The sequence below is a fragment of the Microchirus variegatus genome (assembly GCF_963457635.1).
Source record: "Microchirus variegatus genome assembly, chromosome: 22".
Lineage (NCBI taxonomy): Eukaryota > Metazoa > Chordata > Actinopteri > Pleuronectiformes > Soleidae > Microchirus > Microchirus variegatus.
Window position 1 is genome coordinate 8,939,179 of NC_139823.1, and position 25,403 is coordinate 8,964,581.

Consider the following 25,403-nt stretch of genomic DNA (forward strand, 5'->3'; position numbering starts at 1 on the left):
ACATTAAACTTGATTATACTCTAGCCAGGTGGAACCAGTACAATCAACTGAATTTCCAAAAAGCTTTACTGTTAATTCCGCAGTTGACTTCATCACTGTTGTCATGGCAGTCATCAACACCATCGCATCGGTAGCTGTTCGGGACACATTTTCCGTTGCCACAGGAGAAGGAGTTGGCACCGCACTGCAGAGTGGGGGGCTCACTGGAAGGGTCTTCCACACACATCTGTTGATTTGGTGACAGCTTCATGCCATAAGGGCAGCCACACACTCTCTGTGCATCTGGGGCTGGAAAACAAAAGTGGCTGCAGTCTCCGTTAGGATTTGTCTGCCTGTTGCAGAAGTTGGAACCTGAGAAAGGGAGTGACAAGACAAGATAACGAGCCGCACCTATCAACAGCAAAGTGAAGAGAGCAGTGAATAAAGCTACTGACCAGTTTGTGAGTTGGAGTTGTAAGCCTTAACATGCATGATGTGGCTAATTCCTCTTCTGATAATGACCATCTCCCCACCATCGGTCTTGCGTACACGTACAACTCCACCCAGACGCCAATCAGTGAAATATGCATAGTCTTATTGGAAGAGGAGCAACACAGCACTTAGTTCTTTCATCACCTACTAATTGCAGTAATTGCCCTTGTGACATGATAAGGACTTATGTAAGAATGACAAACCATGGGTCAAGCTAGTGGAATGACTACCATCTTATTTAGACAGACTTTACGGTACTATACTAGAACTATATATGGGCAGTTTTAAAGCCGTCACTGCAGTGGGGTATCCAGTGCCCCTATACTAGAATTTAATGGGCAACTTGATATTTATGACATAACATATTACCTTCAAATATGGTGAGACCAAATGGATGGGAGATCTGGGTAATGCGGTCCAATGAAAACCTATTCTTTCCATCAAAAGTGCTGTGCTCAATTTTATCAAAGAAGGCATCCACCCAATACAGACGCATCAAGCTGGGTAGAGATTAAAGCAGGGAAACATGAGGAGAAATTGAGCAACTGCTCAAATGCAAGATCGTTATTATGAAAATCATGAATCACAAGTGGAAAATATAAAGCATACTTTAATCTAAAGTAGTAATAAAGATGGTGAATTGTTATACTGGTGTTTTCCCTTACCTCCAGTCGATAGCCAAGCCATTTGGCCAGCCAAGAGTGGTGTTTACAATAGGCTGGGCATGCGAACCATCACCCCATGCCCTCATAATTTTCGCTGGGCGGTACCAGTCAGTCCAAAAAATATACCTGTCAAAGTAAAGTAAAAAGTAAATGTACCTGTATTATTATCGTTATAATGTTTAATAAATTGGTGATACAAAATGATTGCAGTGATGTCGCTATATTTGAATATTCAAAAATAAAAAGCCCAGATTACAGTGAAGAACATTCAGTAAACATGAGTTGTAAACTGGCTTAAATGTATTTTATTCAGATATATTTGGGCACAATCTTGGTATAATTAGTAGTAGTAGTAATAATTCCACCAGGGTTGTTGGAGAGTAAGCAAAGTGTTCATAATTTTGCTTTAAATCTTAAATTATTTTACCCAATTAGAGGATGCACCACAATGGCCCTCGGGTTGTTGAGGTTACGTATGATGGTTCTCCTGGATTTATCAGCCAGCTTCAAGACAGATATGCTCCGGTATCGCGGGTCAGTCCAATAGAGGTTTTTTGAAATCCAGTCATAAGCCAGGTCCTCCACTCCCTCCACCCTATTTGCTGCCAGTACCTCCCTGCCTGTATGGATCAGATTAGTCAGATCATAGTTTACCACTGAGCAGTTCCAAAAACAACATCACTGATTATGGTGTTTCTTTTTTTGTGCAACTGGCTTGTGGATTATCATATTAGTGACTACTTTCCACAGCTAAAGTGATATTTACTAGCGTAATATGAAAACTGCTTGATAAAACACCACTTCGTAATCTGTTCCAGCTGTGTTTGGGGGTGAATAGTTTGAGATGTTAGCTGATAATATGATCAATTTCCATTATCCACACGCCTGTCTATTCACTCCCCATTTTACAGCCGTCAGCCCCTTCAGACATTCTCTTAACTCCCTGTATAAGACACTGACACTGAGACTGAATCACATGGTAGAGTTTTCTGGTTGGAGAGGTATTATATAAAAAATGGAAGCATAGAGAAAACATATTAGCTGCTGGACCTGGTCGTGCTTTTTTCCCACTAGTTCCATGTGTTCAAGCTGTTGTTAGCTGTGGATGTCTACAGCAACAGCAAAGATATTTTAAATCAACATGATTCTCACCTGTCCCATCGACTTTCTGTTTGTAGATAATATGTTTGACTTTGTCTGAGAAGAAGATGGCATCATCCTCAGCACTAAAATCCACACCAACAAAGTAGGAAGGTGATCCAGTGACAGGCAGGATGATGTCTTCCTGAGAGGAGAGGTTGAAGGGGATCCCTCTCACGGCCAGCTGGCTGGAGAACAGCAGAAACTGTCTCAGAGCTGCAAATTGAAAAAAACAAACAATAAGTGCTACAGATATTAGCCTCATAACAGCATGTTGGTCTGTTTTAAGCATAATTTACACTTTAAAGCGGAAAAATATTGAGAGCTGATTATAAAACACTCTTTTTACCCAAGCATCGCTTTCCATCAACATGCAGGTTGTAGCCCATTCGACATTTGCAGCGGTAACCAAGTCCACCATTGTCACTCCTGTGACTCAGAACACAGATCTGCTCACATCCACCTCTGTCTACACTGCAAGGGTTTGCCACTGGAGACAAAACAAAAAAGTTATTGACATGATGGACATGACAATAACTATTTGTGTCACTTCCTTTCTAAACACAGAAACTGAGTATATTTACAATGTGCTACTACGACAAATGTGAGTAAGTATGAGATCTGTGAGCTGAGTCAGAACCACTCTGGTGCTTACCGTGTGGCTGTTTTAGCTGATGTATCACTGCTACGCCATGTGGAGTCTGAGCTGTAGTGTAAACCACCTGAGGACTGCTGTCAGTGAACTTGTTGGCTTTCATCACAGCCATCTTGGTCCAGTCGGTGTAATAGACCGTGTGCTCAAACAGACTGATGCTAAATGGGTGTGGGATAACAGCACCTCCATGGACCACTGTTTTCCTATTTTTGAAAAATGGTTGATGACATTGATTAATCAGGATATGAATGCAGTGATCACTCTCATTTCTCATGTTTGTAGCTAATTAATACATTTTAAGAGGAATAACAACTGTTACATTCACCTGTGAAGGCCATCATAAGTTGCAGTTTCAATGTAGTCAAAGCGACTGTCAACCCAGTAGATGCGCTTGGCCTCGATGTCCAGTGTGACACCAGCTGGCCAGCCCAATTTAGTCCTAATGATGCCATATCGGTTGGTACCATCCATGAAAGCCCGCTCCAGGCCTGGTTGTCCATTCATTGCCTCCCAGTCTGAGAAGAACATGTACCTGTTAAAGGAGGGGAAATATAATATAATATAGTATAATATAAGTCAAAAACTGAGGAGACTTTCCCTTTTAATCGTGTCCACAGCAGTACATTATGTCCCCAGGTGGGTGGTTCAGTGTTTCATCAAAAAGCTGTACACTAATTTACAGTTAGCAATTTATGTGTAGCCACCACCACCATCCTCCCACCTTGAACTAAACTATTGGATTACAATGAGGGTCATCACTTACATTGCTCCTCACTAATCCACCCAGGGCAATCTCCTAATCTCACGCACACACATACCCCATTATTCCACGCCAGTGGAGCGTGTCAGATACAGTATGTGGGGATTGGGAATGGTTGGATAAGTGAATGTATGGAAACTGGGATATGAGCTTACCCGACAGTGGGGTCCACCGCCAGTCCTCTCGGGTTTCCGAGGTTTTCAGTGATGAGAGTAACCCGGTTACCTCCATCAAAGTCCACCATGTCAATTCTGTTGACGCTGGACTCCACCACATACAGTTTGTTGTTAACCCAATCAACAGCTAAGTTCTCAGGGTAGTCAACTGATACGTTCAAAACCACCTGCATGTTGGAACCGTCCATATCCACAGAAAACACCTGCAGACAAAAGACACCATTGATGTCAGGAAATGAGTGATCATGGTTTGACTGACTGACAACATTAACAATGCCTATGTTCAGTTTCCTAGTAAGAGATGACCATGTGACAGTTTACCAGTAAGCACAATACTGGGCCCACCTGACATTGAAGTAAATGGATTAATTTAGCCATCATACATTTAATCATACACACCCATGCTTTTCTTCATGTGACATGTCTGCAGTAAAAAAATAAAATAATGGTAATAAAAAAAGTAAAAAGCTTGGCACCACACAGCTGGTTAAGGGACACTGCTCTTCGCAGCTCTGCTTCTTTTGAAACAAAATCCAGATGACTGAAAAGCAGGATTTTCAACTGACCTGTTTAAAGAGAAACTGAAGATGTGATAGCTTAACCTTTCAGGTGCATTCACATGCCCTGTTTGTACTTGCTCTATTTCTAATCAGACAGACTGCTGCAGAGGTGGCTAATACACACACACAGGGGACCATTCGGAGATGTGCCCTAGTCTCAGTGGCTGCAGTTTTAACTATCAAGGAGACAAGCATTAGCTGAACAAAGACTTTTTTAGATGGCCAAAGAATGCAAATTGATGTACAGTGCTGCTGAAAATAAATACTGCATGATTACTGCGAACATGATCAAGTTACAAAAATTGCACTCTGGTATGTGAAAATCATACCAGCATATCAGACAGGTTTCAAGATTAGGCCATTTGGATTCCATTCCTCATTTACTTTCCCCTTCATTATGACTCAGCACAGACAGAGCCAACAACCATCCCATTATTATGGTATCAACATTGCTGATATTCTACAGGATAACGGCAAGAATTAAGTCCAATCTTACTCAAGCATTTACTAGAACAAGAAACTGGTACCCTTAGAATGTTATAATACTGAGCAGATATTTATGTGAGGTAATTGCCTTTGACAGACAGTGTTAATAGGGTTGGTAATTTACCTTATTCTGAATGGTATCAGTCCAGAAGATCCTACGCAGATTATAGTGGAAGTCCACTCCCACTGCAACCCCTCTGTTCAGTGAATGAACCAAAGTGCGCAGGCCGTTGCCATGGGTGTCACCTATTAACAGGTCTCTGCCATTAGAAAATATCAAGGAAGGAACTCCAGCTGCAGAAGAAACAATTAACACAGCTTTTTAGAGGATACAGGGAATCCTTGTCATTTAAATGTTTAATTGAAAATCATAATTGTATTGCAAGAGTAGTCTGATACATGAACATACAACTAAAAGATCATTGAGGATTTACAGAATATAGTCATTCTTTTATTAAAGCTAAAGACCAAGAGGTCAGCTATGTTCAACAAAGGCAATAGACTCCCTAAAACAACATTGAGTATGCAGCAATGCACCACAAAGAAACGGAGAGGCTCACTAGAGCAGTCAGCAAAATAGAAAAGGGGTCTATGCTAATGGGATTCATTTTGATGCATTATTCCTTCTTTCAGAATCAGAGCAAACTGTGTGGAACAAAGTGTGCAAATGTGTGAAATGACACTCACTCGAGATGTCAGCTCTACAGTATCTGTGCTGCTCCAGTGTATAGCCGTCTCGACAGCTACACCGATGGGAGCCTACGCGATCCTCGCACAGCTGGTCACACACACCCCACATCGAACAGTCGTCAAAGTCTTCAGCAAAAGAGGAATAAATACTGATTAATACCATCAATTGTTCTTGAAGAGAAATACAACATAACTGAAGAAACTGTTAAGAGTAAAAAGAGAGTAAAACGTACCTATACATGAGCGACTATTGTTGCTGCTTACAACATATCCAGAGGGACATGCACAAGTTCCTCCATCAGGAGAAGCATGGCAGTGATGCTCACAGCTCAACGAGGCACATCTCCAGATACCTGACCAACACAAAACAAGAATATACTTCAGGCTCAGATATTCCATTATATCGGATGTTTGAAGCTAATAATGATGGTACTAACTGCAGTTGTGACCAGTAGTGTTGTTAGTCTCGTCCTCTCCCCCGGGACAGTGAGCCGTCCCATCACATAGCTGATCCATGGGGATGCACAGGCCAGAGGACGGACACGGCCATTCTCCTGGGTAACACTCTCTGGCCACATTATCTGTAAAGAAAACCAACTTGTCAACTTTTGTCTGAGAAGGCTCACAGAATGGGTAAACAAAGAAGGACAAAGTGGGGACTACAGTTTTTACACTTGCTTGGCACTAGTTTATTGGCATTAGTTTATTAGTTTTAGTGATTTGTTGTTTTTACAACCAGTAACTATTGTAATACAGAATATGTGATAACTGTTTCATCTGGGTTTTGCCTGTAATTTAAAAGGACCAGAAGAAAGAACACTACAGACACAGCTGAATATTAATACAAATACAAATCTCAACACGTGTTCCATTAGTTTTACCAAAAGTAAAGTTCTCCTGTGCTATTAAAAACCCCCCAAAAAAACTAATGACTGCAGTGCTTACTAATTTTGAATTTTTCCAGCTTTAAAGGGGTCACATGGGGGCTCAGAGGGCTTCTGCAGCCCATCCTCTAAAAACACACACTCTTCACAGCCTTGTGAAGGAATTCTAAAGCCCTTTGGGGGGGCTGCACAATCTTGTTCCACAAAGAGGCATTTGAATAGCACACTTAAAGCTACACAGGCACAGTGTCTCTCTTGCTTGAATCAGCCGTGGTGGCTGGAGATGAATCTGGCTCACACAGAGAACTCCAGTTGTAAACCTTTCCGGTGTTCCTTAAGCCAAATGTCTAATATCACCGGCCCCAACAGCATAAATGAACTTAATTTATGGTGAGTTTACTATATCCATGAATCCATACCACAGCCTTTTTCATCAGCATTGTCCTCGCAATCATCCTCTCCATCACAAAGCCAGACTTGATAGATACAGCGGCCACTGGGGCAGGTGAAATAGTTACCTCTACATGACGGATATGCTGTAGGAGAAAAGAAGACTATCTCATGTTTATCAGGGTTTGCCATCTTGATCAGAATACTTAGGCTGCCAGGTTTAACAAACGAGCATTCAGATATAGAGAGGCTACATACTGCAGTTTATCTCATCACTTCCGTCTCCACAGTCGTCATCATGGTCACAGACGTAGCGTTGTGGAACGCACAATCCATTATGACATGAAAACCAGCCTGTGTTGCAATGCTGTGCTACAGAAAACACAAGAGACACAGACCAAAACAATAATTTAGTGACACTTTCACTTGCAATTACTGCTGTTCCACTCAACTGAAGGTTGTTTTGACACGTATGACTGGTTTCTTACTGCAATTAGCCTCATCAGAGCCGTCACGGCAGTCAAGTATATGGTCACATCGCTGAGTCCGGTTGTAGCAGGCCCCATTAGCACATCTCAGCTGTGCACACTCGGGGTAATCTGAAAGATTAAATCATCATCAGGGAAATGCTATGCATCCAAATTTGCCTGACAACTGTGTTCTTTTCAGCCTTAGAATGTGGGGAGTTCGGTGAATGGGTAGGATAAAAGATGTCCGATTTAATGCCACCACCATAACAACGGCAGTCACCACAGCACTCTTTATGCAATTGTGAGATTACCACAGTGTGCAGGGCTGTGGTTCTTACCATGTCGGGACAATAATGGCATAGCAGCTGAACTTCAGCTTGACTAATCCACCAAGGAATCTGCAATCAACTTTTGACAACAAGAAGCATATTGTGGCCCTTTCCGTCAGTCAGCGAGCCTCTTAATCTTAACAAATTGATTAAAATGCCACAGGAGCCTCAGATAATAAAGAGAAACCACCCTGGAGAAAACTTACGGCAGTTGCTCTCATCAGACCCGTCTGAGCAGTCCGCCAAATGGTCACACCGATATTCTCCTGGGATGCACGCACCATTACTGCAGCTGAACTGGCCGCTGGCACACGTCCGACCAGCTGGTGATTTAGCAACACATAGGCAAGACACACAGGTAAAACATGAGTTGGAACATGTTTGATCTTCTTCAAAATATATAGAAAGAGCACCTAAGTAACTAAATACTTCAGCCTCAAAGACATTCAACATGTCAAAACTTACGTCTTCATTCAAGATTATAATTTAGAATATTACGGTTTAATTTACAACCAAATATGTTTATACACATAAACGCTTACATGCATACAGAACATCAGCCCATATAAAATGCTGATTGTACAATTTGTAAAATATACTCACGACAGTGTTGTCTCTCATCTGAACCATCCTCACAGTCTTCCTCATCATCACACACCCATCTATCTGGGATACACTCGCCATCACTCAAGCACTGGAAGTGACTTTCATCACATGTTACGGGAGCTGTGGGAAGACAGAGCAGCTTATTCTTCATAACAGTTACACGTTAGCCATTGTATTATTATTTTTTATTTAAATACAATAAAACATGATGGGTGCACTGTTAAACTAAGGTTGAACTAAAGAGAAGTATCTTTTATTTCTCTAACAATATTTCTTTTTTTTTTTAGAAACTCACCACAGTCAAATTCATCAGAGTCATCCACGCAGTCTGATGTCCCGTCACAGTGCCAGGCACCTGGGATACATCGGCCTGACCCACAGCGAAACTGCCCCAGTTCACATCCTAGCAACACAGTTATCATTTGTCATAAGTGCTGATGAAATCAACAAATTTAAACTCTGTGTCCACCCTTACTTCAGAAATTACGATCAGTTCTTAAATGCTCCGTATCTATTAATAGAAAAACATGGCATAAGAGGGCAGGGATGGCTTGCACTGATGATGAAGCATGCTGTTAATACTGTTGACAAGCCTTGGAGACAAGCGTGCCAGCCATCCTCCCGACAGTTACACAACCTTCACTGCACTCATCCTGAGCCTCCTTTTGATGTTCTCACTGAGTGGCATCTGTAGAGATAAGGTGCTACCACTCTACCTTCCCTGACATTTTCCAGGGGAGATTGATTCAGGCAGCATAGTTTAGTGGCAGAGTACTCCATCAGACCCGTCCAAATAGGAATGCGTAATTCTGATTGTCTCTCCGACAGCCTGATATATGGTGCATGCTGTTCCTGTCTAGTCTGAAACATAATTGAAATTAATAGTGGTACTGGGTGGTACCACAACCATTTCAACCCAAATTCTTCATGAGAGGAGCTGTGAGGTGGTGATTGGTGGTGTATGCTTGGGGCTGGTGGTCTATGTGTGTCCTGTCTTATCAAAGAGCCACAAATAACAGACCATTAAAATAATGAAATCAGATACTGCATTACCCATTTTATATCTTAGTAATTCATCTTTTATGCCTTAAAGCTACCTGAAATTATATTGTTTGGTGCTTGTGCTTGAGTAACTCTGAGTAAAAATAGTAATAAAATAAAGCTGTTGTGCCTTCAAACCAACAGTCAGTTCAGAGTCATAGGTTTATCCTCTATTTAATGCGCCCACAACATCATCACAACACAACTACCCCTATAAAAGTTGTGCCAATGCTCTAATCAAGAAGTGTAGGTCAATTAAAACCACCAAACTGCTTTACAACCAGCCCAGCAAAACAGGCTGCATGTTTAACTCCTACAGCAGCTATCTAGGAAGCAAACTGCTCAGTTTACTAATGATAAAATTGCTCACAATCAGCTCAAAGAAAACCTTTGTTGCAAAGCAGTGATCCCAGAGGTTTCAGCATCATCTATAGCAAGGCAGTGGGGATAAGTGTTGTAAACAGTACAGTATAATGGCTAGGAATTGCTGTATTAAAGAAAAATATTAATTCCATTTAAGGAATACATGACATTATTACACGTCTCAAAAAAGTGTAGATCATTTTTAAAATAAAAGAAAGTTAACAAAATGTAGAAATCTGGGTTTGAAAGTATTAACAAGTGTATGTGTGCCATACATTTAGCTGTTTAGATTGATATTTTAGAGCCATGTATTCTTAGGTGAAACCAGTCTGCTGGCTTTCAAATGCAGCAAGTATTTCCTGACAGCATTACCTCTGGGAAAGGTGACAGATACACTGAAGCTGAACCTTTCAGCATCTTGTGTGTGGGTTCTTCTTACATTCTGACCACAGCTTCTGTAACTTTTCCTTAATCCTCAAATTTCTTTGTTCTATCCTGAAAATCCTGTCGTTATCCTTTATTTGACTTTATTTAAATATACATAATAATATAATCTCAGTATGGCGACGAGTGCTTTCTCTTTGGGTTTTAGTTCAGCATTTTGTGATTTATTTAAGCTTTATTTTTCTTCTCTAATTAGCAACTTAAACCCTCAGCAGGACAGGGCACCGCACTATCCATGCAGGAAGATAAGGGCGCCCTACTATTGCTCAACAAAGAAGAGCAGTAGAGGAATTTTCATGAGAATGAAACCCCCCAAATGCCCTAAACCCCACTGTGAAATTACAATGGTACAAAAGAGGTGCTCGCAGGGCTGCAAACTCATAACTGGAAGTGTCGCCATAAAAGTGCCACTTTGGAGATAGACAGGCAAAAGCAGAGTTACAGTAAGTCTTACTTCCTGTGATAAGGTTAAAGTAAAGTGAAACATAAGCTCCCCTCTCACGGCCATCCATTAAGAAAACGTGTGTTCTAGTACTGTCACTCTCTTTTCTTATCACGTGAGGGGAGCCTGAAAGATGTCGTCAAGCTTTCATCAGCATCGTCTTGTTTTAGTGCAGCCTTCTACACTCGTGTGAATGTGTGCGGAGAAAAGTGGTAGAAACAGCCGCTGGCAGCATGAAACGTTGGACCTGTCCATGCTGTCAGAGCGAAGTGCTGCTGCCCGTTTCATATGGAAATCAATGCAGCAGAATGCAGTCAATTGCCAAACAAGTGACTTTGGCTCTTACTGCTACACACAAAACAGTGAAAAACAGAGGGGGATTTGGCAGTGCCATGGCAGCACAAGGAAGAAGTAAACACAGTGTGGACTAAAGCTTTGGTCTGGATGAAAGTGAAGAATATTCAACATGATTTTTGGTTTGAGCATTTTTCTTTTTTTTTTTTTTTAATTCACAAGGGACACAAATCAACAAATTAAGATGTTGCAGAGCAGGAAGTGTCACAGCCAATGGACAACTTATTTTTCCTCTGTATTATACTGAGCCACGGCTCAGCAGCTGTTAGTCAATGGATAGAATCCACCCCTAACGTCTGTAACCTAGACTGAGGGGGCTGCAGGAAAAGAAAGGATTTGCTCTTGATTGCTGCCAACTGCATTCTTGTTTCTAATGCTGTGTTACTGTTGCACAAGGATTTAGGCTCCTACACCGGAAAGAGGTGTGAGGTCGATATCATATTAAGAGAGTAAATAAGATCGAGACGTACTTGCTACACACACCTGACTGAAATACAAGAACATACTTACATTACAAAATATATTGTCTCTTTATAAGGCATAATCAATTAGTCATCTACTAATTAACCACCAACTATCTTTTCATTGTTTCTTAATCACCTTTTAAAACTGAAAACTCGGTTTCTTAAATGTTCAAATTAGTAAACGGCATATTGTGGGTAAAATTAGGCATTTAAATAAATCATTTTAAGGTTTGGGAATCAGTAATGGATGTTTTTAAATGCCAACTTTTCATCCATAATGTAAATAATTCCAAGTTGATGTCATCTCTGTGGTTAATGAGTCTGTTGCACAAGTTAATTTTTAACATCATTTAAGTTCTTAAGACTCAATGGACAAATATTAATAGCGAAAACAACACAATCCACTGACAAAACATGTCTGGAACAGCAGAAATGGCAGAGCGAAGTTAACAAACCACCACCGTGAAATCCCCCCATCGTGTCACATCAGCTATTATTGCCACTGTAAGCACTCTGTAGCCGTTTCAACGCTCAGGCCTGGATAATGTGTTACAGGAACTTGTGGGAGAAACAATGATCAAACTTGTGGAGGATCAGGAGGAGATTAGAAAATGCACCCGGTCCCCTCATAGTAAAACTACTCAAGTAAACCATGAGTAATCTTACTGGTATTTTCTTATTTTATTCACATGTCACTAAAAAGCTTTCAAGATCAACTAAGACTGTTCTATTGTAATGTTTACTATATCCATGTATTATTAAAATAAATAGTGGGCCATAATCACAATCTTAATCCTATCTACTAATATCCACAAAACTGTGCTAATAATTAACATGAACATGCTGACAGTCAGCTTCAGACAGTGCAGTCATCATTTTAGTTGTCATCAGCAAATTTCAGGTTCAAGTACTGAGACTGCTGTGATTCAAAGGAAATGACAAATAGTATTTTTTTTTCAGATACCAGTCAAGGGTCAGCACAGTTATTGGCATGTAGACGTCTTTATTTTTTTGTGTGTCTGCTACCAAGTGAGGAAATGGGGCCAGAATGTTTCATATCAAACAAATCAATAAAAAACAAAGCTGTAGTTCTGATCTTACTCTTGCTAAAGTTTTTTTTTCTCAGCTCCAAACTGCTCCTTAGGTAGAAATGGTTCCATTCTGCAGCACCTGCAGTGTAATTAGTTGCTTGATTCACACTAAGGAGCTTACGTACTAAGGGTTGAGCAAAAAGAAAGCAGATTACAATTTGAGAAGTAGGACCCAACTGGGATGCAAACACACAAGAGACAAACATGTTGTGTATAGAGAGCAGCGTATGAGCAGTTTTGATAGTCACTGTCAACACATTAGAAAACTAAGGTCCTCCACAAGCTGCAATCTGTTTGAATCAGTGTTTTTTTCCCCGGCGTGAAATCTGCTTTGCTGAATGAGATTTGTACTAGTAGCTCTCAGTCCTCCCAGATTGTCTGTAAGTCACATGCTCTTTTCTGTTACCTAGCAACAGTAAAGCTCAGGCAAAAGTTCCTCAAGAGAACTTCCAATCTGTCTGAGAAAGGCTTTGTGCCTAACCTTTAAAGCAATACTATGTTGTAAAACGTTGAGCTCTACAGCCAGAATTTCTTCAACTAGTGGACAGAACAAAATGGATAGGTGATATCATGCAGCTCCATTCAAACGGAGGCTTTCCGGAGCCTGAACAATGTTGTTTTCGTAGGCTTCATTCAATTTTGCATCTTCAGTCCTCTTCAGAACTTACACAACACTCATTACTTGGATACTTTTTCTTTGTTTTGACACAGAAGACATTTTAAATGAATCAAACCCGACCACAAAAAGTGGCTGAGTTTGATTGAGCAACAAGTGCATTGGGGGTGAATTACTGGCACCTCAACAACTCTGCCTTGCCTCAATGAATCATGTAACTGACAGAATGGGACAACTAAAAGACACATATTAAAAACAAGCCAAAGCACTTACCCTCAGAGTGGCACCATCTCACACAGCACATGGAGATGAGGATGAGGTTAAATAGCAATGCTCTCCACATTCTGGCTGGTCCGTCCAGCTCTGCTGTGCAGATGGAAGAGCTGAGGAGGACTGGGCATGGGATGCTGTTGCTTTCCTCTGTCTGTCTTTCTTGTCCCTCCAGTTGATGAAAAGGGGCGTGCACAAAGGCCAGGAGAGCCGCTCCCCCAACCCAGCCTCGGCCCTTCGGATAAATAAATCCCCTCTCTGGCCCTGGAATCTGCATAATACCATGCTGCTCAGACTTTTCCCGTGAATGCCACTCACAGCTGCTGTTTACAATTATTGCTTTCACACTCAGGGGTTTCTCTGAAGGATAGAACTATAAAGTAAACGTTTAAAAAAATGAAAACATTTTTAAAACATTAAAGAAAATAATAAAAAAACACATTTTTCAAAGTACAAGTTTTTACACTAATTTCACCTTATTACATTTTTTAAAAACTGTCAAGTGAGTATAGAGCAATTTACATAGTAAACTGATGTATAAAGAAATAAAAAGCCACACATTTACATTGAGTCCCGTTGTAATGGTATACTTACTTAGAGGTCGTACGTTATAGGCCCCAACGTAAAGCCATGGACCAAACATGTACATGTCGCAAATGACATGAATAACGACAATGTACGGAACAAATTAAACAATTTAAAAACGTGAAATTTAACATTTGTGTTCCCACACCGGCTTTTTACGTCATAATTAGAGTATTTTTACATAACTAAACCGATTAAACACGAAGTTGAAAAGCTATACATTTAGTCGTAGTCACAAAATAAACACAAAGCTAGCTAGCCAACAATAAACAAAAACGACCAGAACCTACGACCGTTACACAGAAATAAAATAAAATACACTAAACAGAGACGAAATGTGAGCATGTTTAGTAAAATAGTTTAGCCTCTCTACCCCTCCAGTTGGTGCTGCTGATAAGTAGCCGAACACCGCCATCTTGCGGTCATGCGTCGAGGCTCCACTCCAAAACGGTTGTCGTGAGTAAATGAGTTCCTGGCAAAAAAAAAATTAAAACTATATGTATGTGGTTAAACAGTACACTAAATATAAATATAAAACTGAAAAAAAATGTGGTCTTTTAGAGGTGTGGTCCTGAAACCACAAGCAAGTCAGTAGGTGGCGCTGTTGCAACAGCTCAGGCTCCTGGAAAGTGCAGGAACATTTTGATTGCCCTTGGCGACCGATCAACAAAAACTAAAAAAAAAAAAAAGTGTCAATACTACAAATAACCGCATGTTAGCGTGTTTTTCGTGTATTTTCCGCATTTCCGCTATACTTTTGTTCTCTATACTCTATCTATAATTTTACATTTTATGTTTCAATTTTCAAAATCTCTCAGGCAACAAGCACTTTCTGTCTCTGTGACACTTTTTCCTTTGTCTCCACAGCATATGGACAGTGTTCAGAGGTCAATGGACAAACTCCTAAACCTCTCCACGGTGGATTTGACCCAGTCAGAAACTTTGAGGTCAAGGATAGACGAACAGTCGAGTCTGATCTGCATACTGAAACAGAGAGCAGATGAACTGCTTCGTCAAAACCAAGCCCTGGAAAAAATCAACACACAGCTGGAGGACAGAATAAATATCAGCCAGAAAGAACTGGACAACAAGAGCAAGAGAGCAGAGTTATTAGAGAGGAGATTCATGGATCTAGCTGCCAACAATCAGTCAGTTATTGCATTTATGAATGAGTACAAAAATCACAATGCACAGTTAAAGATGGAAAACAAACGGCTGCAGTCTGAAAATGACACACTTTTCTCCCAAAAAGTGCAATAAGACATTCCAAGATACTTTTGGGGTCTTTTTTGAATAAAAAGTTAAGTTACTGCCTAAGTGCACAGACTTTCCTCATTTTCAAAAATTCATTAAAAATATTCCTTAAGAGATATGCAAATATTTTCAATGGATTCTTGTTCAGGGCGTCGTTGACTATGACTGAGTACAATTTCAAGACATTCCAACATACTTGGAATGTCCAAGTGCATGGATCGCTTTCTGGATTTTCCAAAATTCATTAAAAATATTCTTCAAGAGATATGCAAATATATTCAACAGATTCTTGTTCAGGGCATGCTTGACTATGACTGTGTACAATTTCAAGACATTCCAAGATACTTTTGTGGTCTTTTATGACGAAAAAGTTAAGTCACTGCCTAAGTGCATGGATCGCTTTCCTGATTTTCAAAAATTCATTAAAAATATTACTTAAGCGATATGCAAATATTTTCAACGGATTCTTGTTCAGGGCGTCGTTGACTATGACTGAGTACAATTTCAAGACATTCCAACATACTTGGAATCTCCAAGTGCATGGATCGCTTTCCTGATTTTCAAAAGTTCATTAAAAATATTCTTCAAGAGATATGCAAATATATTCAATGGATTCTTCTTCAGGGCATGCTTGACTATGACTGTGTACAATTTCAAGACATTCCAAGATACTTTAGGGGTCTTTTTTGACGAAAAAGTTAAGTCACTGCCTAAGTGCATGGATCGCTTTCCTGATTTTAAAAAATTCATTAAAAATATTCCTTAAGCGATATGCAAATATTTTCAACGGATTCTTGTTCAGGGCGTCGTTGACTATGACTGAGTACAATTTCAAGACATTCCAACATACTTGGAATGTCCAAGTGCATGGATCGCTTTCCTGATTTTCAAAAGTTAAATTAAAAATATTCTTCAAGAGATATGCAAATATATTCAACGGATTCTTGTTCAGGGCATGCTTGACTATGACTGTGTACAATTTCAAGACATTCCAAGATACTTTTGGGGTCTTTTTTGAATAAAAAGTTAAGTCACTGCCTAAGTGCACAGACTTTCCTCATTTTCAAAAATTCATTAAAAATATTCCTTAAGAAATATGCAAATATTTTCAATGGATTCTTGTTCAGGGCGTCGTTGACTATAACTGAGTACAATTTCAAGACATTCCAACATACTCGGAATGTCCAAGTGCATGGATCGCTTTCTGGATTTTCAAAAATTCATTAAAAATATTCTTCAAGAGATATGCAAATATATTCAACGAATTCTTGTTCAGGGCATGCTTGACTATGACTGTATACAATTTCAAGACATTCCAAGATACTTTTGGGGTCTTTTTTGACGAAAAAGTTAAGTCACTGCCTAAGTGCATGGATCGCTTTCCTGATTTTAAAAAATTCATTAAAAATATTACTTAAGCGATATGCAAATATTTTCAACGGATTCTTGTTCAGGGCATGCTTAACTATGACTGTGTACAATTTCAAGACATTCCAAGATACTTTTGGGGTCTTTTTTGACGAAAAAGTTAAGTCACTGCCTAAGTGCATGGATCGCTTTCCTGTCAAGCATGCCCTGAACAAGATTCTGTTGAAAATATTTGCATATCTCTTGAATAATATTTTTAATAAACTTTTTAAAATCAGGAAAGCGATCCACGCATTTGGACATTCCAAGTATGTTGGAATGTCTTGAAATTGTACTCAGTCATAGTCAGCGACGCCCTGAACAAGAATCCGTTGAAAATATTTGCATATCGCTTAAGGAATATTTTTAATGAATTTTTTAAAATCAGGAAAGCGATCCATGCACTTAGGCAGTGACTTAACTTTTTCGTCCAAAAAGACCCCAAAAGTATCTTGGAATGTCTTGAAATTGTACACAGTCATAGTCAAGCATGCCCTGAAGAAGAATCCGTTGAATATATTTGCATATCTCTTGAAGAATATTTTTAATGAACTTTTGAAAATCCGGGAAGTGATCCATGCACTTGGACATTCCAAGTATGTTGGAATGTCTTGAAATTGTACTCAGTCATAGTCAACGACGCCCTGAACAAGAATCCATTGAAAATATTTGCATATCTCTTAAGGAATATTTTTAATGAATTTTTGAAAATGAGGAAAGTCTGTGCACTTAGGCAGTAACTTAACTTTTTATTCAAAAAAGACCCCAAAAGTATCTTGGAATGTCTTGAAATTGTACACAGTCATAGTCAAGCATGCCCTGAACAAGATTCTGTTGAATATATTTGCATATCTCTTGAAGAATATTTTTAATAAACTTTTTAAAATCAGGAAAGCGATCCACGCATTTGGACATTCCAAGTATGTTGGAATGTCTTGAAATTGTACTCAGTCATAGTCAGCGACGCCCTGAACAAGAATCCGTTGAAAATATTTGCATATCGCTTAAGGAATATTTTTAATGAATTTTTTAAAATCAGGAAAGCGATCCATGCACTTAGGCAGTGACTTAACTTTTTCGTCCAAAAAGACCCCAAAAGTATCTTGGAATGTCTTGAAATTGTACACAGTCATAGTCAAGCATGCCCTGAAGAAGAATCCGTTGAATATATTTGCATATCTCTTGAAGAATATTTTTAATGAACTTTTGAAAATCCGGGAAGTGATCCATGCACTTGGACATTCCAAGTATGTTGGAATGTCTTGAAATTGTACTCAGTCATAGTCAACGACGCCCTGAACAAGAATCCATTGAAAATATTTGCATATCTCTTAAGGAATATTTTTAATGAATTTTTGAAAATGAGGAAAGTCTGTGCACTTAGGCAGTAACTTAACTTTTTATTCAAAAAAGACCCCAAAAGTATCTTGGAATGTCTTGAAATTGTACACAGTCATAGTCAAGCATGCCCTGAACAAGATTCTGTTGAATATATTTGCATATCTCTTGAAGAATATTTTTAATAAACTTTTTAAAATCAGGAAAGCGATCCACGCACTTGGACATTCCAAGTATGTTGGAATGTCTTGAAATTGTACTCAGTCATAGTCAACGACGCCCTGAACAAGAATCCGTTGAAAATGTTTGCATATCGCTTAAGGAATATTTTTTAATGAATTTTTGAAAATCAGGAAAGCGATCCATGCACTTAGGCAGTGACTTAACTTTTTCGTCCAAAAAGACCCCAAAAGTATCTTGGAATGTCTTGAAATTGTACACAGTCATAGTCAAGCATGCCCTGAAGAAGAATCTGTTGAATATATTTGCATATCTCTTGAAGAATATTTTTAATGAATTTTTGAAAATCCAGAAAGCGATCCATGCACTTGGACATTCCGAGTATGTTGGAATGTCTTGAAATTGTACTCGGTCATAGTCAACGACGCCCTGAACAAGAATCCATTGAAAATATTTGCATATCTCTTAAGGAATATTTTTAATGAATTTTTGAAAATGAGGAAAGTCTGTGCACTTAGGCAGTGACTTAACGTTTTATTCCAAAAAGACCCCAAAAGTATCTTGGAATGTCTTGAAATTGTACACAGTCATAGTCGAGCATGCCCTGAACAAGAATCCATTGAATATATTTGCATATCTCTTGAAGAATATTTTTAATGAACTTTTGAAAATCAGGAAAGCGATCCATGCACTTGGACATTCCAAGTATGTTGGAATGTCTTGAAATTGTACTCAGTCATAGTCAACGACGCCCTGAACAAGAATCCGTTGAAAATATTTGCATATCGCTTAAGGAATATTTTTAATGAATTTTTGAAAATCAGGAAAGCGATCCATGCACTTAGGCAGTGACTTAACTTTTTCGTCATAAAAGACCCCAAAAGTATCTTGGAATGTCTTGAAATTGTACACAGTCATAGTCAAGCATGCCCTGAAGAAGAATCCGTTGAATATATTTGCATATCTCTTGAAGAATATTTTTAATGAATTTTTGAAAATCCGGAAAGCGATCCATGCACTTGGAGATTCCAAGTATGTCGGAATGTCTTGAAATTGTACTCAGTCATAGTCAACGACGCCCTGAACAAGAATCCATTGAAAATATTTGCATATCTCTTAAGGAATAAGAAGTGGTTGTGCAAAATCTGATGCAAGAAATGAAACTGCTGACAGAGAATTACACAAATAAAGAAAAAGAATATGGGTGAATTGATCTAATAGCTACAGAAATCAGTCAACATATTTGGGTTTGGTTTGATTCTGATGCTGCACTTTACTTTATTTATGTTTCAGAGAGAAATTAGCCGAATGCCAGTCAAGACTCCTGGATGAAGTAACTCGGCATCAAGCCAAGGAGGCAACACTACTAGATCAAGTGCATGACAGTCAGCGAAAGCAAAGAGAAGCTGTAGGGATGAGCAAAGGTATGTAAACATTCCATCGTTCCCTGAAGTGTTGCAAAATGTAAGCACATTTAAATGTGTAGCCTTCTTCAATATCAGACATGAAGCTGAAGCTTGGGAGGGCTGAAGAAATGTTTGCTTTGAAGGAGACTGACATGAGAAAACAGCATCGCACATCTTACAGAAGAGAAGGAAAAACTCTTGTCTCTGTCTATAGACAGAGGGAAAGTGATACAGGTAATTACATGTGTTCGATTTACTAAAAACAAAATGAATCGGAGTATTTGTGCACACACAAACTGGTCTTAATACAGGAGAAGCAAGAGGAAATCCAGCAGCTGACGAGAAAATGGAAAGAGAAAAAATCCCACACTGAACCAGATAATAGGTAGAGTTTGTATAACATTTGCATCACGTTTTCATTGCATTGCAGAGTATAACAAGTCATGTTGGCCTTTGTACTTGCCTCAGGTTTGGAGAAGCTGCCGACGTGGATGTCAACATGAAGTCGCTCCAGTGTGCTCTCCGTGAATCCAACACAAACTATGAGAAGCTTAAAAAGGTTTGTTGGAAATCTGAACATTTTCCAATTCCCATGAAGACTGATTGAACATGTTTTCTCCTCTAACTATTTTTGAAGGACTTTGAAGCCTTCAAAGGACACAGCACCAACCTCCTAACCCGAGAGAGGGAGCTGAATAAGAAACTTCGCCAAATGATGAGCTAAACTGAAGTATTAAGTAAGTGGATATTACAATTTTTTTCTTTTTATATTTACCAAGAGTATTGGTTACCTTTGGTACCAACAGGAAAATCAGGACCAGAAATATAAATATCACAAAGTTATTTTATTATTTCATTTTCGGGGGAAATGTAACAACAACAAAACATACTGTTCACCCAATATTAATTATTCTGAACAAATATTTATCTGATAGAGCTTTCTAACACTGCAGATAAATCATTTATGAATGCTCCTCTGCCAATTTCTCAGCCTTGAGAACGACTTCCTCAATGGCACCCACCATGTAGAAAGCTTGCTCTGGAAGTGCATCGTATACACCTTCAAGAAAGACAGTTATGGCCATTATTACATCTAAAGTTCATTTGATTTTATTACATTTAGAAACAGCTCATTGGCAAATCACATTACCTGCTAGGATGTCCTGGAAGCCTTTGATTGTTTCCTTAAGAGGCACTAACTTGCCCATGTGGCCAGTGAAGACCTCCGCGACCTGGAAGGGCTGCGACAGGAAACGCTGGATCTTGCGAGCGCGTGCGACAGTCAGCTTGTCTTCCTCAGACAGTTCATCCATACCTAGGATGGCAATGATATCCTGCAATGATTTGTAATCCTAAAACAAAACAAAAAAAGGGTTTTCATTTGAGTTCTTCAGCTGCAGAAATTACATTCAGTGCATTTAAAATATGCATGGCCTCAAACACGAGGCTTACCTGAAGTATCTTCTGCACACCACGAGCGACATCATAGTGTTCGGCCCCGACGATGTTGGGGTCCATGATACGGGACGTGGAATCCAGCGGGTCCACAGCAGGATAGATGCCAAGCTCAGCAATGGCACGGGACAGGACAGTTGTGGCATCCAAGTGAGCAAAGGTTGTTGCGGGTGCAGGATCAGTTAGATCATCAGCAGGCACATAGATGGCCTGAAACACAATTCATTTTTTTGTCTGAGTAATACAGATCAAGCAGAGTGGGCGGACATGTTTTTTTAAGCCTCTGGTGTCGTCTCACTTGTACTGAGGTAATGGAGCCCTTCTTAGTGGTGGTAATTCTTTCCTGCATTGTACCCATATCAGTGGCCAAGGTGGGCTGGTAACCCACAGCAGAGGGGATACGACCCAACAGGGCGGACACCTGAAGACAAACAACTGTTCAGACATGGATATACAGTATAATGTTGATTTTTTATAAAGTACAGGCATCTGCAAATACAGGCAAACTCTGGAACTGTTCACCTCTGATCCAGCCTGGGTAAACCTAAAGATGTTGTCGATAAAGAGCAGCACGTCCTGTCCCTCCTGATCACGGAAGTATTCAGCGACACTCAGACCAGTAAGAGCAACTCTGGCACGGGCACCTGGGGGCTCGTTCATCTGACCGTACACCAGCGCCACCTGTGGACAAGGAGAATAGGATAGAGCCATATTTAGCTATATAATTAAAACTGTATTAGGTAATGGCACAATATAAACATTTCCTGTCAAGGTGATCCTGACCAAAAGAATCACAATTTACATGATTCAAATAATTATAAAAATCTGCTTTAAACTCTTTAAATGTTTCTCAAACACACAGTTTACCTTACCTTTAGCTTTCATTTTGGTAATTAACTAAGTGTTTTATAGTGTAGATAAGAATCTTAAAACACACAGTATGTCATTTCTGCCAATCGACTCTCACCGTTTCTGTTCCCATTCCCACTAATTTCTTTTCAACAAGGCTTTTATTGTGAAATATTTGCAGGATCAGTGTCCTGGCAGAGGAGGATTTAGAGCATTTAAAAGTTTATTATTTATTGATTGATTATGTTTTTTTTAAAAGGCAAAGTCCATCTAAAAAAAAGAAAATCAACAGCTCTGCAAAGTGGAGGACATCATTAAAAGACAATGAATTAAACAGTCTATTATATTCTAGAATAGAAATACGTATTTCTACGGCTTTAAATGAATTGGAAACATTTTAGCCGATGTAAGTGCATTACTCAAAAAATATATAACAGTTGTCTTGTAATTAGAAATGTACAATATTATACCTTTAAATAACTGGAAAGATGTTTGCGCCCCCTTGTGGCATGTTAATAGGCTAATAACAAGTTACTCACAAATACACCTAATTTTTCTCTTTCATAATGATCCTGATAATTGAAATTCCCCATAAGAGACTCACTGCCACTATGCTGTTCTGACTTAATTAGTTGTTAGTTTAAAGCTAAGTTTTAACACGTATCATGTAATTAATTTGAAGTTGTTACCTTGGAGGTAGTGTCCTTCAGGTTAATGACGCCAGACTCAATCATTTCATGATACAAGTCATTTCCTTCGCGAGTTCGCTCCCCCACTCCGGCAAACACAGAGTAGCCACCGTGAGCTTTGGCGACGTTGTTGATCAGCTCCATGATTAACACAGTCTTGCCCACACCAGCGCCTCCAAAAAGACCTGAAGGGAATACGACATGCACAATGATCAACAAACAGAGTTGACTAAATTCTAGCCTAGGCTGTGATAAAATTATAAAATCTACCAACCGATCTTCCCACCCTTGGCATACGGTGCCAGCAGATCCACCACTTTGATGCCAGTGACCAGGATCTCCTGCTCCACGCTCATGTCCGTGAACTCGGGAGCTTCAGCGTGAATAGGAGCAGTCCTGCACGACAGCAATGGTCATGATTAAATATCACATATATAGATTATCCCTATTCTACATATTTGTGATGCATTTTTACTACTATGTCGGATTGTGTGCATTAAGTTACATCTTTAATAGTAGACAGACAGCTGTAGACAGAGCTGTGAAATATGAAACCTGACTCAATGACCCGACAACTATTCTCAGCACTCACTGTTTGGTACTAATTGGACCCCTCTCATCAATGGGTTCTCCGATGACGTTCATGATCCTGCCCAAGGTCTCCGGGCCCACAGGAATTCGGATGGGGGCTCCTGTGTCCAGAACTTTCTGACCACGGACCAGGCCTTCTGTTCCGTCCATGGCGATCGTTCTGACCGTGTTCTCACCTGGAGGAACACACGAGGGGTGTCAGTTAAAAGACAGCTTTTAAGAAAGGTCACATCACATCCAAACTGATCTTTATTTTTTGACTTCTCACCCAGATGCTGTGCCACCTCCAGCACCAGCCTGCTCTCGCGACCAGCCACCTCCAGGGCATTGAGAATGGGAGGAAGACCCTCGTCAAACTGGACGTCCACCACAGCGCCGATCACTGCCACGATGCGGCCATTGGCCATTGCGGCCTGAGCAGCTGGGGCGGCATACGCCCTGCCTGAAAGAGCGAGGAGAATGTCATTAATGTCTGACAACACATTCATTAAAATTGACTTAATGGGAAGTAGCAGCAACTAGATTAGAAAAAACACTGAAGATGATCATTGATAGACTCATGTTTAGTTAATATCATTTTTGACTTAAATATTTTATGACAATGATTATTAATAATATAATAATAATATAATAATATTTCGACACACAGTATATTATTCAATAAACTACATGACAGCTTACATTTATATTTTGTTTTCACTGAAAAGTTGACATTAGTTTAGTGGGAAAGGTCATTGACTGTCAGCCAAAGCATAGCTGCCTCTACAACATGTGAATGAAGAACAATCACAGTAACCACCTGCTATAACTGCTTGTGTTTTTCTTGTAGCTGTCTCTGGATTTAATACATATTCACAGTGATCATAAATGAATGGTTATATACTATTATGTGTAAAGTTGAGGCCTGACCCCACTCAGCAGTCAACAAGTAACAACACACACACACACATCGCTGACGGTTTCCCTTTGAATAAAAATCACTTACTCGAATTAAGAGCCACATTCTGCGCTGCGATTGTCTTTAAGGAGTTAATCCCGGGTTTAAACGCCTGCAGAGCCCCGCTACAGCAACGTCCAACGGCACCCAACATGGCTGAAGGTGACCAGAGGATCCAAGAAGTGAAGCAGTGGAGCTAGCTAAACGCTGACCTGAGCATGCGCGTCCTGTCCTGTCCTGTGTGGTTGTCTATCCCCCCTCCGACCGCACGGTGGCAGTGTTTTGTCAAAGCTTCACCTGTTGCATGACTAGCATGTCTTTGTAGTCAGTGAATATGAAGAAAGATATATGAGTAAAACCACACGTTACATAGATATTTCTAGAAAAAAAATCACTTTAATGAACATAAAAGTCGGTGTACAAGGTGTTTCTGAGCAGGAATAATTTAACATTACTCTTACAAAGTGTGGAGTTCATTTATCTTTAGTTACATAAGATAATACAGTACATAGACATGGTTTATTTGAAACATAGCCTCCTTTTTGGCCCTTGGAGTGTTTACAATAGAAAAATAACATTAGACAACAGATAGGTATTAAAGTATAACAATAAGAGAGAGACAAGACAATAAAAGCGTTTAAGCTGATCTACTAAATTCTCGTTGCGTTACTGTTTTCTGTATATTTGAGAGATAAAAAGTAATGGCATAACTCTTTATGAAAAGTAAAGAAAAAGAAGGTCTTGCTTTCATATATCTATTCTTATGTATGAAAAATTTACTGAGGATAATTATAGTGTGAAGTGTTGGTCCATGTGTTGGATCTTTCATAGGAAATCCAAACGATTCAGATGATCACCAATCATATAAATCTTTAAAGAATATGTTCATCAGATATATTGTACAGTTACAATGGCAAGTAAATGCATTATCTAGTTTTAATTATGTAAATTCATTGGTGATACCGATTTGACATAACCTTCTACTTGATAGTTAAAATAAGTATTCACGTTAATGGTGCACATACTATTATAATCCTCAGTTTTTTATTTAACATAATCTATTTACTGAATGCACTCCTCGGAAATGTATATTTCTAGTGGAAAAAATAAGTGAACTCTCTTGTTCCATACCTGCACATACATACCTCAAATAAGTGCTGATTACTGCTGATAACTGCACAGTGTTATGGATATATTTTGGACCATCTTCCTCCATAACTACTTCTGATCAGTCATCAGGGTGTGAACTGCTTTGTTGATGTCATTCAGCAACAATTTTTCCTCTTCTTTGACGCCACTCTTTGATTGGTGCACACTGACAACCAGAGTCGATGTCTTGCTGCAT

General features: G+C 39.5%; 3 protein-coding genes across 3 annotated transcripts in view; 1 reads left to right on the top strand and 2 right to left on the bottom strand.

The window, feature by feature from the left end:
- Positions 1-13,440, bottom strand: part of lrp2a (low density lipoprotein receptor-related protein 2a) — a gene marked incomplete at both ends in the record, with an annotated part of 40,212 nt that extends 26,772 nt beyond the window's left edge. The window contains 21 exons of the mRNA XM_083908793.1: positions 70-351; positions 435-572; positions 841-971; positions 1,137-1,262; positions 1,564-1,756; positions 2,289-2,492; positions 2,626-2,766; positions 2,932-3,134; positions 3,257-3,463; positions 3,847-4,070; positions 5,038-5,207; positions 5,601-5,729; positions 5,837-5,956; positions 6,041-6,184; positions 6,907-7,023; positions 7,136-7,249; positions 7,366-7,476; positions 7,883-7,999; positions 8,280-8,402; positions 8,578-8,685; positions 13,371-13,440. Of these exons, the coding sequence (XP_083764919.1) occupies positions 70-351; positions 435-572; positions 841-971; positions 1,137-1,262; positions 1,564-1,756; positions 2,289-2,492; positions 2,626-2,766; positions 2,932-3,134; positions 3,257-3,463; positions 3,847-4,070; positions 5,038-5,207; positions 5,601-5,729; positions 5,837-5,956; positions 6,041-6,184; positions 6,907-7,023; positions 7,136-7,249; positions 7,366-7,476; positions 7,883-7,999; positions 8,280-8,402; positions 8,578-8,685; positions 13,371-13,440 (3,172 nt within the window). The remainder of the gene's footprint in view (positions 1-69; positions 352-434; positions 573-840; positions 972-1,136; positions 1,263-1,563; positions 1,757-2,288; positions 2,493-2,625; positions 2,767-2,931; positions 3,135-3,256; positions 3,464-3,846; positions 4,071-5,037; positions 5,208-5,600; positions 5,730-5,836; positions 5,957-6,040; positions 6,185-6,906; positions 7,024-7,135; positions 7,250-7,365; positions 7,477-7,882; positions 8,000-8,279; positions 8,403-8,577; positions 8,686-13,370) is intronic.
- Positions 13,441-14,028: 588 nt separating this feature from the next.
- Positions 14,029-20,261, top strand: LOC310942990 (coiled-coil domain-containing protein 89; the record flags this gene model as incomplete). Its single annotated transcript, XM_083908464.1, has 9 exons — positions 14,029-14,043; positions 14,334-14,408; positions 14,820-15,203; positions 19,259-19,335; positions 19,425-19,555; positions 19,695-19,771; positions 19,849-19,922; positions 20,006-20,096; positions 20,175-20,261. 9 exons carry the CDS (start codon positions 14,029-14,031, stop codon positions 20,259-20,261), a joined length of 1,011 nt encoding a protein of 336 aa, XP_083764590.1.
- A 102-nt stretch (positions 20,262-20,363) lies between these two features.
- Positions 20,364-24,240, bottom strand: LOC310943271 (ATP synthase subunit beta, mitochondrial-like). Its single transcript, XM_083908805.1, has 10 exons — positions 24,107-24,240; positions 23,390-23,563; positions 23,123-23,297; positions 22,805-22,926; positions 22,531-22,715; positions 21,515-21,673; positions 21,291-21,413; positions 20,990-21,202; positions 20,688-20,889; positions 20,364-20,597 (listed from the first exon to the last, which is right to left on the bottom strand). The coding sequence occupies exons 1-10, from the start codon at positions 24,210-24,212 to the stop codon at positions 20,500-20,502; spliced, it is 1,557 nt and encodes a 518-aa protein (XP_083764931.1). The 5' UTR covers positions 24,213-24,240; the 3' UTR covers positions 20,364-20,499.
- Between the last annotated feature and the right edge of the window lie 1,163 nt (positions 24,241-25,403).

Bases quoted from the DNA above. Each gene is read 5' to 3' on its own strand.
- LOC310943271 (XM_083908805.1), bottom strand. From the start codon at position 24,212: ATGTTGGGTGCCGTTGGACGTTGCTGTAGCGGGGCTCTGCAGGCGTTT. The intron at 22,927-23,122 runs GTGAGTGCTGAG...GCTGTCGTGCAG, and splicing joins GGTCCAATTAGTACCAAACA to GACTGCTCCTATTCACGCTG. The intron at 20,598-20,687 runs GTAATGTGATTT...TCTTTCTTGAAG, and splicing joins CTTCCAGGACATCCTAGCAG to GTGTATACGATGCACTTCCA.